Raw genomic sequence first — 13,602 nt, 5'->3', positions numbered from 1 at the left:
AAATATGTAATTTACAATTAACAATTACATATTTTTTTCTAAAAATAACATATCGAATGTTATTCTTCAAAAAAGGACATAAAGATATTAAATCAAAGTTCAGAGTAAATAAAAGCGCAGACGTTTCGATCCTCTCGGGATCATTTTCAATGCCGAACGACAAAAATCATACAATAATATACAAAAAACGCAGTCAGTACAATGTCCGATGTGATAATGTCGAATCGCTATCATACAATGTTAAAAATTTTTGGAGACGACAATAGAATTAAATTATAATATAAATTGAGTTTCGCAAAGGAAAACTACTTAACCGCATTGGAAATGTTCAAGGGCCCAAGATTCACTCACCTGTGCTCCAAAACGCAGATTGTGCGTCAAAAACGACACAAAAAATCGTCGAACTCGTCCGTTTTGATGGTATAAGCAAAGAATGTATAAATATGCTGCGGTGACTCCGAAAAGCGAAACCAAATAATTATTAATTTTGCAACTTTATAATGTTCAAAAGCACAAGCAGTAGAGATCTGAAATAAAATGAATAAGAAAGAACAGAGCAACACGCATTCCCACAAACAAATTCAAGCAACAAAGCAAACAGAAATTTAAGAAAAGTAATAATTATTAAAAGTAATAATTTTCCGCGTCGGAGACACGTTCTATGATGGTATAGTAGTAAAGCGGCTTGATTCAAGACGATCATGAGTCGGGTCATCATTCGGTTCTCCCTTGCGATATAAAGAACACTAGGCTGATGAACGCAATATGAGCAAATAAGCATAACATTTTCTCGTCCTGTACAATATCACGATGTAAGTAGGAAGACTGGAGAATACACGGATGTATGTCCGATGAGTCATGAATTTCGTTTGTGCTTCGGCTATCATCAAAGCGAAGTCAGAGAGTTATCACTTCAATGACGCATGTATCTTTTTAATTACGTAAGTGCACCAAATCGACAAATTATTAACATGTAACAAAATTAAAAATCTTTTCTTTTTGTTTCCTCCTCTCGTACATCTTTCCAATGATTTATTTCAAGTTTATTTCTCGAACATGATTTTCTTACGAAGGTGCATTTATTTCTAGAAAAATTAAAAGAATATTACGTTCTTTTATGAAATAATAAAACAGGAAAATACTGTGCTTGAACATTTCTCGTGCCAAACAAGAAATACGCTGTATATTATTTATTGTAGTTAATATTTTGAAGTATGTACCTACTTCTTTATGTCCTTTTATTATGTTTGCTAAGCAATTTTCACGTATGTTTAAGAGTAGTTGGTATATGTCTTAGATAACTCGATTGTTTCCTTTTTTATTTTGCTTGCTTTTGCTGGTTCTGAAAAATTACATACAAGAACATTATATAAATTATAATTATAAATAATCATCAGAGATTTTCCAGATTTCTATTCCATAAACAAATTACAAACATTTTAATTTTGCGTTAAGATATACATATATTTGTACGCAATGTATATTCTATATTATATTACAGAAAGATACGATAATAGTGAAGATATGAATAAGTGATTTAATGATGCTATTGTCTTCAGATGTCAACTAATCAACGCGACACGAAATATACATGGGAAATTGAACGATACTATCGTGGTAATATTTTAATTCCAATCATATTTAATTGTAAATGCAAAATCTTTGATCATTTTTCTATTTTAGTTTTTGCTTTACAGAAATATAAAGCATCAATAGATTATTGCTACAAGCAACAAAAAATAAAGTGCTTTTTATTTATTTTAAAAGCGTGCGAATCTGAATTATATGAATTTATACCTTCTTAAAAGACAAGATTGGCAAATAGTGAAGAATTTTTCCGAGATTTGTTAACTGCGTCGTCATTTTTAATTTGAACATTAATTTTCTCTCCAGGAACGAGTAATATCCTACGGCATCATCGAACGACCTGGATGATATTACGAGAAGAAATCCAACCATATAGATCAATATGTTGTAATGAAGCCACATTTTTCGTATAGAGTTGTTTCAATCTGTTGAGTGCGTTCAATTCAAAGTTTAAAAAATTTTAGTAGGACATAGATGCGCGCATACACGATCATAAATAACTTTTATTAAAACATGCAAACACGTGATTGTGTCAATTGAATTATCTCGATCGAGAACTATATAAAGATTCTATATAAAGATTCAGGATAAATTGGAACATGATCCTTTACGAAGCGATCAAGCTTTAGGCAATTCTAATATTTTTTATTTTATTCATCTCTTTTATTTGATCACTTACAGTATTCTCTAATATCTTAACGAAATAACAAAATACAAAAATATTTAAAGATATGACTTTTGTTAAAATATATGTTTATACAGGGTGACCCATTTTAACTTAGGCAGCCAAATAACTCGAAAAATAAGCACACTACGAAAAAATGTTTAGAATCAAAATTTTGTCATTTCGAGGGGGACGTACAATGACGTTAAAATGAGCCCCCCCACCCCTCCCCCTGGGCGGTGAGGGGGGGCAAGTTTGAAATCTTAAATGGGAACCCCTATTTTTTATTGCATATTCGGAATCTTTGGCTAAAAACACATACAATTTGTCTGAAACATTTTTCTCGATTCATGATAGATGGCGCTGTAATCGACGAAATTCAATTTCTTCGATTTCTCTTACTGAGAACCCATGCTTACGATTCTGCAATAAATTAACAATAAAAATACCACGTTTTCATTGTTAATACTCGAAATTAGTCTTAAAACAAACTTCTCATTATTTTTTATTACTCATTAATTACTTCTCAAGAAACTGCTTTTAGCGTAACCCAGGAACAACGTCGTGGACGTAGCAGTTTTCTGTTCCCTTCGGGGTGCTTGATTAACGTGAGTCCCCTCGCCTCTCACAATTCGGGGTGCTTGAACGTGTGGTAACCCAGCCAGTGAAGGCAAGGTCGTGTGGTGATCCAGCCAGTGAAGGCAAGGTCGTGTGGTGACCCAACCAGTTAAGGCAAGGTCAAGTAGTGACCCAGCCAGTGAAGGCAAGGTCGTGTGGTGACCCAACCAGTTAAGGCAAGATTGCATTGTTATCAGCTCTCTCCGCATGGAGGAGATGCTCAAAGTGTGCACCATTATTTTCTAAGGATAACAGTAATCGACAGCGAAAGTTACGTTGTACATTTTCTAGCATTAAAGGAGTTATAGCTTCACAAGCTCTTCTTATTCTTTCCATCATATTCAATCTTGTCGTTGGAGCTTTACTATACACTGCATCTTTAACGTATCCCCATAAAAAGAAATCAAGGGGGTTCAAATCCGGTGATCTCGGAGGCCACAGAACTGGTCCACCCCGCCCTATCCACCGATTTGGGAACCTTTGATTCAAAAACATCCGTACAATACGAGCATAATGAGCAGGAGCACCATCTTGTTGATACCATAAATTTAGTCTAACTGCAAGGGGAACATTCTCTAGGTATGCTGGCAAATCATTTTCGAGGAATTCTAAATACATTGGACTATTAATTGGACGTTCAAAAAAATGAGGTCCAATGACTTGGCCATTGCAAATGCCTACCCATACATATAAACTCCAACGATGTTGATTAAGCACCTCACGATACCAATGTGGATTTTCTGGTGACCAATAGTGACAATTATGCCTATTGAGACTACCATTGCTGATGAATGTTGCTTCATCACTGAAACAAACATTACTAAAAAAATCTGGATTCTGATCTAACATCTCAAGAGCCCATCTACAAAATTGTACTCTGAGTACGTAGTCGGCCTCACTTAATTCCTGTACCAGAGTAATATGATACGGATGGTAATTGACTGATCGTAACAATCTATGTGCCGTAGTTTGAGGGATTCCCAGTTCTCGTTCTATTTGACGGGTACTAATATGGGGATTTTGATGAACCATAGCCAAAACTGCGAGCAATCTAGGGTCATTATTATTATGAAGTCTATTCCTTCGCCTTTCGCGATGAAGTGGATTATTACGAGATCTCCTTTCAATGTTTATAATTTGTTGATCAGTAGGATGGCGGCGATTTGGGAATCGCTCCGCATAAGTACGGGCAGTAAGTCTGTAATTTCTACCACATTCGCCAAAGGTTATAAGAATATCGACTACTTCTGTAGGCGTATAATTTGCCATTTTACCAGAATTTTATCAGAGTACAAATGTTAAAAAAATACATAAACACTTGTGACTTTGGCACTAAATGGACAAAATTTTGGAGGGATACTTAGAGGAACTCCATCAGATGGAAAGTCCAAAATGTCTCGGTACTTTGGACCATTCAAGTTGCCTAAAGGGCAGGTTACGCTAAAAGCAGTTTCTTGAGAAGTAATTAATGAGTAATAAAAAATAATGAGAAGTTTGTTTTAAGACTAATTTCGAGTATTAACAATGAAAACGTGGTATTTTTATTGTTAATTTATTGCAGAATCGTAAGCATGGGTTCTCAGTAAGAGAAATCGAAGAAATTGAATTTCGTCGATTACAGCGCCATCTATCATGAATCGAGAAAAATGTTTCAGACAAATTGTATGTGTTTTTAGCCAAAGATTCCGAATATGCAATAAAAAATAGGGGTTCCCATTTAAGATTTCAAACTTGCCCCCCCTCACCGCCCAGGGGGAGGGGTGGGGGGGCTCATTTTAACGTCATTGTACGTCCCCCTCGAAATGACAAAATTTTGATTCTAAACATTTTTTCGTAGTGTGCTTATTTTTCGAGTTATTTGGCTGCCTAAGTTAAAATGGGTCACCCTGTATATGCATATAAATTCACACACACTCCTACGCATATAAATATTTTTCTAGATTTTATAAAATAAATAATATATAATCTTTTGTGCAGATATATATATATATATATATATATATATATATATATATATATATATATATATATATATATATATATATATAAATTTAAAATTTAATTTCTTTTAAATTAATTTTTAATTTTTAATACTTTAAAAATTGAAATCTTCTTTTGTTTATTCTTATTCTTATTTCTATTCTTATTCTTATTCTAATTTAAAAACTTTTTTCAACAAAAATAAAATTTTTCTTTTTCTGTGTCGATGACATTCTATCACTTTTGTATTCACTTATGATTTTTAAAATAGTTACTCAAACAAGCGCGTATCGCTACTTTAATCAATATTTTAAGTCTAATGAATTTCATGTGAGTAATTACTCCGTTTTTCAATTGAATAGTTTCAATTGATCTTTAATCAAAACATTTGAAACTATTAAACCGTTCGTATTTCACGATACGAAATTCCAATTTAATAAGTATCTCATCTGATACATTCTCGAGACGAGATTTGAGAAACGATTGTAACCCCACGTGGAAAATGTCGATGCTGAGAAACGGGCCCAATATTGGTTTAATATCGGCAGCCAAGCGTTGGCAGACAATGCTGTCCCGTTGTTGGTTAATTGTCGGGTTTATAATGTCCCATAAAAAAAATAATAAAAAATCGTGGCATATTGTTACACTCCTGTACTTGACTTTCATTAGTCCTACGTTGGTAACTACCGGCAGCCGGTACTGGCATGACTGGCAGCGATATTGGCTCACAAGTAGCACTACTCAAGTGCCATTCGCCGATATTCTTGCACGTGTTTTTTTATTTTGGCCAACAAGGCGTTTTATGGTTAGAAAACGCATTCGAAAGTTTAACACCATTTAGCACAATGCTAACTAACGCTACTCATGAGTGTCATTCTCTTACAGCTTTTACGACATTTCTCTATCATAATTTCATTGTCTGCGTGTTTTTGAGATCGCTAATGACGATTTTGACATCAGTTATATCAATGTAGAGGCTGATGAAAAATGGCAAATTTAATAGTAGTCTTACGAAGGATGTCAAAATGTGACTGGGCAAATATCGGTGGGCAAACTTCTTAACACTTTTCTTTCAAATGACGGAAACAATAAGCAAATCACGAAATTTTAAGAAATTGAACCTTATGAAGACAGGATTATTAGGTCTTTTTAATGTTTCCAATTATACAATCTGACATATAGTAATCAGAACGGCCGATGGTAACTTATATGTTCAAGTTTCGTCTAACATGCTTACGATACCACAATTTACACATATATTGTCGAAATGAATTATATTTTTACCGCATTTCATTATCATTATTGCAACTTTTGCTAATACCATTCATAACGAATAAGGTTTCATCAATCGTTTTTAAAGGTTGAAATCAGGGAGCAATACGACAGGCTTCTGATTACAATAAGTCATATTCACGAAGTATTATCTTTTTTAATTGCGTATTTTCGAACTACAATTGATAACAATTAGTTTTTCATCGGCCGTTTTCACAGCACTGCTTTAATATTTTCTACATTGTGTATCTCTTTGAATACAATTTACAACAAATAGGTTTTCATCAGCTGTTTCCACGTCTACTATTTGTTATTAATTGTAATAACGTTAAGTACTATTCTTTCTCTGCGTTTTTCTCGAAAAAATTCATCAAAACATGTCTATGAATCCAAAAAATATTCTTCGTTTACTAACACATAGTTTCAGTGATTCGCAGTATGATGTTGAATCGATTGTGACAGAAGATGAAAGATCATTTGCAGCTTATTTGGAAGATCTCATTAAATCTTCTGTTGGTTCCAACGTGTTCACTGAAACTTACGAAACATTGTGTTATAATGATGACAGCGTAACACCTGATGCTGTTGAAGTCGATGACGATTTTGAAGATGACTTTGAATGTGTTGTTCAAGATGATAAAAAACTGAAAGTTGAGATAGACGTTGATTATAAAAACAGAGCGGTCAAGTTTTGGTGATCTGCTAAAAATGGTAACATGAGCTTTAGTATGGTAAAAAGTAGATTTAAGAGGGTTCCAGATAAAAAAAACGTTGTACAGGTGGGAAGCACAAGTAGCGGAGGGAGGCACAAGGAATGAGAAATTGTTTCGTATCAGTACATATGTTTTAGATCAATTCAAAAATGCTATGGAAAAATCACTACCTGTTCATGATTTAGAGTTGAAAAGATGGGCTTTGAAAGCAAGGGATGATGTTAAACTATCAAATAAACTCTTCTCTGCTTCTTCCAAATGGATCCCTACTTTCAAAGTGAGACATGGAATAGTATCTAGAAAGATTAACAAGTTTGTTACGAAAACCCAGATAACGAGTAAAGAAACTCTCGTACAGAAGAGTAATGAATTCGTTGCAACAGTGAGATCAGAAATATTATCTATAGGAGAAGATAATGTATTCAATTCTGATCAATCAGGCTTTAATTTAGAATCACATGCAGGGCGTACAGTGTCATTTAAAGGTACTTTGAAAGTTGAATGCTTGGCTCAATCTATAAATTCACTGACTCACAGCTACACTATACAGCCTTTTATATCTGCAAGTGGGGTCTTAAAATCACCTTTGCTAATAGTGTTACAAGAGACACAAGGTAAATTTGGTCCGATCGTCAGAAACAATATTTATAAAGCTGAAAATATTCTTGTGCTTGCTTCGAAATCTAGCAAACTTTCATCAGATCTTGCTGTAAAATGGTTTGTCGATGCTTTTTTGTCTAATGTTAATGAAGCATCGGCTCTATGTTTAGACTCTTGGACTGGACAAACGGAAGAAAAGTTCGATGTTATAGATAAGCGTGGTAAAAGAGTCAAAATTTTAACTATTCCCGCAGGGACAACTGGTATGATCCAGCCATTAGATGTGTATACATTCAGACCATGGAAGAACTTTCTTAAACATTTCTCGGACTTAATCATACTATATAACTACGACATCAATTTACATTTGAGGAATAACATCTTAAAGATTCAGTCATTGATTCATAACCAGTTCTCATCACCGAGATTTGTAAATTTATTCAAATACGCTTGGTGGAAAAGCGGGTATACTTCAGAAAAATGTGCAACACCTGTGGAATACTGCTTCGAGAATTGTGGTACACACTGTAGGTTTTGCACAAACATTTCCATCATAAAATGCGCTTGGTGCAACGAATCTTTATGTATACAACACTTTTTTGCTCCAGACTATAATGCTTCTCCTCTACTACTGCAAAAGATACGTGAAATGAAGGCAATATTTTTAATTCCATCCTTTTCTTTTCAGCAAGATATGGGGAATTAAAATTCAAGTATATGGAGAAGGCCGCACCTTGTCTTCAGTGGCCGAGTCAAATCTCTATCTTGCCTTCACTGGTCGGGTAGTACCACTATCTTGCCTTCACTGGTCGGGTATAGTACCACTATCTTGCCTTCACTGGTCGGATAGTACCACTATCTTGCCTTCACTGGTCGGGTAGTACCACTATCTTGCCTTCACTGGTCGGGTATAGTACCACTATCTTGCCTTCACTGGCTGGGTAGACCTTCCCATTGCCTTCAGTTTCCGCCATTTGGATGCGTCATATTGAATTTTTCATCCGCCATCTCTAGATTGATATAACTGTTGCCAAAATCGTAATCATGTATCTAATAAACTTCGCAAGTGGCGTTAAATAAAGTTTTTGAAACTTCTGCGATTTTATCCACCATTTTGTATTTGCCATTCTGAATCTCGTTAAACTAATGTCAAAATCGTCATTAGCGATCTCAAAAACACGCAGACAATGAAATTATGAGAGAAATATCGTAAAAGCTGTAAGAGAATGACACTCATGAGTAGCGTTAGTTAGCATTGTACTAAATGGTGTTAAACTTTCGAATGCGTTTTCTAACCTTAAAACGCCTTGTTAGCCAAAATAAAAAAACACGTATTTAATGTTTTTCGATGTACTACGTGTGTGCAAAGTTTCAAGAATATCGGCGAATGGCACTTGAGTAGTGTTACTTGTCAGTATTGGGCCGTTTATAATTTTCTACGTGGGACGGTCTTGTATAATATGGTCTTGTTGGTAATATTGTTGTTCGGTAGAGATCTGTTGGTAAATCCAGGATAAATATTTGGCTACGTCAACGAAGACAAAGTATTGCCAGCCAGGACAACGCACTGGATCTCTCACAGACCCCGAAAAGATACCACGCAATTGATAACGCTGTGTGGCAGGATCGTAAAACATTAATGCGCTTCCACGAAAGCAAGGACCACTGCCGTCTCGCATACCAGCGCAAAAAGTACGATTCGAAATCAAGCTGGAGAAATCCGGGTGACTCCGAAGACATGTCTCCTAATAATTTATACAATAATTAGACAAGGAGTTTTTAATTTTATCATTTATGCAAAATTTTATTCTGCGTCAATAATTTATAAAATCGATCAATTTGATAATTTTTTGCAATCAATATTTATATATAGATATCAGTGTTTCAAGAGTTTACAAAAATTTGCACATATGCCTTAATCGCGATTAATTAATGTGCATTAAAACCGATATCGCATTCATCATTTCAATTCGAAGCATATAATGATTTTGACAAAAATCCATCTGTTATGAATATAAAACGAATCGTAATGTTAAGCATCGAAGCGCGAATTACGAGAATTTATAAAATTTTGTACTTAACAATGATGTAATCCCACATGAAATCTTAATATATCATCTTGAAAATATTTCTTTTTTCGTTTAAGAGAAATTAGATTGCTAGGATGTGACACGAAGATGGAAATCATCGAAAGAGAGACAGTTTTACCTGACTCACTATTGGCGCCTCTATCATTCGGGAATCATGGGTAGAATGCTCCTTCCATATGACATATCCTATATTGACGACGCTCTGCAGATCGATCGAGCCATACCACAAACAAATAGGTTTGCTCGTAAGGCTGAACTCAATGGGAGTCTTCAAAGTTAGAATCGCCAAATCAGAGTCAGCACTTCTGCTTGAGGAATTGTAATCAGGATGGAGCGTAAAATATGCAATCTCTCTATATTTTAATCTTGTTTCATTCCGGGTAAACAGATATTTTCTGAAATATGCTTTCAACGCATCGGTTTGGGTGAACGTCTTAAGGCAGTGTGCCACTATAAACAAACGCGAATAAAGCATTTTTCAATAAAAACAGACAAACACGAATAAAGCATTTTTCAACAGTAACTTATGAGAAGAAGACCGAATTTCTTAGAAATGAATATTCAGATCTTCAATATTCTGTAAATTTCTAATAAATGGACAATTTCTAATAAATGGATTTCTTCAAACACACCTGTTATAACGTGTTTTTTAGTCAGAATGGAGCCGACACATAGAAATTTATTAAAATATTTGGTTTTGAGGTGAAAGATCTCCACTAACCACGGCCACTGACCCCGTGACCCCATCTTCTTTTCATTGAGGCTTAGAGAATTGAAAATGGTTGGCGAACTGCTGATACCGCACTCGAAATTTTGTTGAACAGGTGGTGGCTTTAAAAATGGATTTTTGTCGATCTCATCGGAGGAAGCGATCGGACGTTGAGTGAGAGGTGTATGTAACGTTGACGTATAAACTGGAACTGTCGGCTGCGGAGTCGACAAAAAGATATTGGGTTGGAAACTTGTGTTCAGATTTTGCTGCGGCGAATCATAAGAATTCTGTGAGTGCGGCAACACAGAAGACCGATACAAAGTGTGTTCCAGCGTAATAGAAGTCACGACTTGTCCCGTTGCTAACGAAATACGAATCACACATGTTAAAAACAAATTGTATTATCTTTTGTGAAAAAAATAATCATCCAAGAAAATGTTTATTCTAAGATTTTTTAAGTCAAGATAAAAATAGTTCCTTTAACGAACTTTACATCTATCTGTAGCTTTACATTTACTCGCTTGAATTATGGACAATAAAATATGAAACAAGATTATGCTGCAAACTTGATGTGGAAAAAAAATGGAGAGAAATTGCAACTGTAGTCTCGAACATATTTCGGCATTGATGTTGTTTCTCAAAACAGTATAATACTCACCGTGAGGACCTGAACAATATTGTTGATGATTAAACCATATTCCGGTAAGTAATGGTATCGGTTCAAGCAATGGAAAATTAATATGATACAACAAAGGCTTATCTCTTTGATCCATCCGACCAAACTCCTCCTTCGATTGCACCACTTTCAATAGACCGACATAGTTCTGAAACGTATCGATGTTTAATGAAATACTTCAATGATTCATAAAACAAAGAGAATTGTATTTTTTTAATTGTACAAAATTAATTGTACAAAAATGATACAAAAATTTTTTAATTGTAAAATAATATATGCATTCGGCTAATCAAATTTTATTTTAGAAAGAACAGGTTTTATTTGTAGTCATACAACTAACTTTTATTAAAAATTATTAAAGATGATTCATATATCGACGAAAACACAATGTTTCTTCTCAATTATTAATAGTAGAATATTTGCTTTACCGTGGGTAACGCAACAGCGATGCTTAATGTCACTTTCAAATATAGATCGACGTTTCTTGGCGCGGATGGAATTTGGATCTGACCCATCACTTGTCTTGTCGCAGGATCGAATATATATGTGAAGTATTCATAACATGGAGATTGTTGTCCGGATACTTCTAACAGCGTGCAAAGTAGCTGCGGCAGCAACACAATCAAAATAGGAACCTTAGCCATCCTAAAGTCTTATTGCAAACACAACGAAATGGACGCAAGTTACTTTTACGAATGGTTCTTAATTTCAAAATAACTTTTATTAAAGTTTTCACTATAACTTTTATTGAACTTTTCACTATATCTTTTATTAAACTTTTCACTACAATTTTATTTTTCTTTCAATATGTGTGCATCTTTTTGATAGTGAAAATATTTATCAAAACAATATAATCATTATTATATTTAATATATAATTTTGCTATCAAAAGAGTTTCTCAATGCTTAAATTTCAGCTTACTCAATAACAGCACTTAATAGATAAAACAAAATTATCTTCGATTAACGCATGTGCATAATAACTATCCGTGTCAATCGAATTAGAAACACATTCTCGAATTGTAATGTGAAGTGAGTTTACGCCACGCATCACAAATGAACTATGAAAAGTTATAGAACATGCAGATAAGCTCGAATTGTGAAATATATTTCAATTAATTCGAAAAAAATACATATACATAATGGTCCATGAATTATTCCTTAATATAATGAATATACGATGTAATAAATTATTTAATCACAATTTGATATGAGATACAAAGTTCAACGATATCCACTTTCTTGAAAAATGAAATGATATTTCAACCAACGAAATTTTTGCTATTTAATATTTTTACCATTTTAATAATTCAATAATCTATCTATTTGTATTTTTTAAATCACAGTTGAATTGGCATAAAGAAGTCACTTCTATTCAAATCAGTTTTTTTAATTGATCGCACAATAACAATAATGTAGTGTACATAAAATGCTTTTTCTAATCTATTTTTTTAATAAGAATATTTCTTTAAAAAATTTGTTTTTTTTTTTTAAATTATGTTGTTCATCCAATTGGATAAATCCATAAATAATTAGTCAAATCAACAAAATTTTTTTTGTATTAATAATAAAATTACTTGGGAAGAAATGCTGCTAGATTGAACGAAATGAATTAGAATACGAAGCGTTTATAATGCAGATGAGAGAGATATATATTTAATATGTACGAAACTAAAATGAGAAGTTAAAACTAAGAATATATGAAAAATGGGAATCTTAATGACACGATTTATTTCCAATTTCAATCTCTACCAAAGAATATGCTAAATGTCAAGTTTTTTTCGTTTCAGGTAAATAGATGATTTATGCGCAATGTATATGCAAATCCTGACCAAGTCTTCGCAATAAGAACATATATTTCGGAATTTCTTTAATACAAGTCACGTTTCCAATCGTTCAAAAATAGGACAATTTTATACGACGGTGAATTATTTTCCTGTCATGTTTCGAGATGTATATTCATCTTGCATCTTAAATATTCAGCAATTGTCGGACCGATGATAATAGGTCGCGTTCATGCGCTTCATTAATGAACGGGCTTGATGAAATTCAGGTAAAGATCAACACTTCCGCGAATCCGTTTTCACTCTATTGCTGTCGATATTACATGATTATATTTATATTTTCTATTCTTTTTTTATTTTAAAATATTTTATACTACATGTATGTCCACCGATCGTTATATCGCAAGCACTGTTTGTATCTGCTTTGAATTTGGAATCAACAATTAATTTTTACGTATTAATTCTTGCGGCTTCAATCCGGCGATCTTTATCGAACTTCGTTGAGACATCAACTGATCATGAAATGCCCTTAACACACGCTTACAATTTCCAGAAAACACGTTCTATGATGGCTACAGTAGTGCGACATCTCGATTCTAGGCATTTATGAGTGAGGTCATCATTCGGTTTTTTCTTGCGATATAAAGAGTCTTAGGTCGAATGCAATAGTAAGAGAAATAGCAAATAATCGATGTGTGAGTTATGAACTTTATTTGTGCTTCGGCTATCATCAAAGCGAAGTCAGAGAGTTATGATTCCATGACGCATGTATCTTTTTAATTACACAAGCGCGCAAAATCGATAAATTATTAACATGTAACAATTGAAAATCTTTTTTTTTGTTTACTTCTTTCGTATATGCGTACATCTTTTCAATGATATTTTTTTCAAGTTTATTTCTCGAACA

At 33.7% G+C, this 13,602-nt stretch overlaps 2 protein-coding genes across 4 annotated transcripts; both read right to left on the bottom strand.

Annotated features, from left to right (window-relative positions):
* Positions 1-2,596: 2,596 nt before the first annotated feature.
* LOC145959554 (uncharacterized) lies at positions 2,597-3,543 on the bottom strand. Its single transcript, XM_083078516.1, has 2 exons — positions 2,775-3,543; positions 2,597-2,674 (listed from the first exon to the last, which is right to left on the bottom strand). The coding sequence occupies exons 1-2, from the start codon at positions 3,103-3,105 to the stop codon at positions 2,667-2,669; spliced, it is 339 nt and encodes a 112-aa protein (XP_082934642.1). The 5' UTR covers positions 3,106-3,543; the 3' UTR covers positions 2,597-2,666.
* A 1,360-nt stretch (positions 3,544-4,903) lies between these two features.
* Positions 4,904-13,276, bottom strand: LOC145959547 (serine protease gd-like). Of its 3 annotated transcripts, none has more exons than XM_083078501.1 (7): positions 11,341-13,276; positions 10,895-11,060; positions 10,157-10,597; positions 9,643-9,974; positions 7,926-9,179; positions 7,005-7,517; positions 4,904-6,658 (listed from the first exon to the last, which is right to left on the bottom strand). In XM_083078501.1, the coding sequence occupies exons 1-5, from the start codon at positions 11,554-11,556 to the stop codon at positions 8,871-8,873; spliced, it is 1,464 nt and encodes a 487-aa protein (XP_082934627.1). In that variant the 5' UTR covers positions 11,557-13,276; the 3' UTR covers positions 4,904-6,658; positions 7,005-7,517; positions 7,926-8,870. The 3 variants fall into 3 exon arrangements, with proteins under 3 accessions (XP_082934627.1, XP_082934628.1, XP_082934626.1); XM_083078502.1 differs by having other exon boundaries at positions 4,904-6,652; XM_083078500.1 differs by having other exon boundaries at positions 4,904-7,517.
* Positions 13,277-13,602: the final 326 nt, after the last annotated feature.

Source organism: Camponotus vicinus, unplaced genomic scaffold (genome assembly GCF_025532165.1).
Source record: "Camponotus vicinus isolate PSW18456_S1 unplaced genomic scaffold, iyCamVici1.0 SCAF_1, whole genome shotgun sequence".
Lineage (NCBI taxonomy): Eukaryota > Metazoa > Arthropoda > Insecta > Hymenoptera > Formicidae > Camponotus > Camponotus vicinus.
Note: the sequence above shows the minus strand (reverse complement) of the source record. Positions and strands in the feature narration are given on the sequence as shown.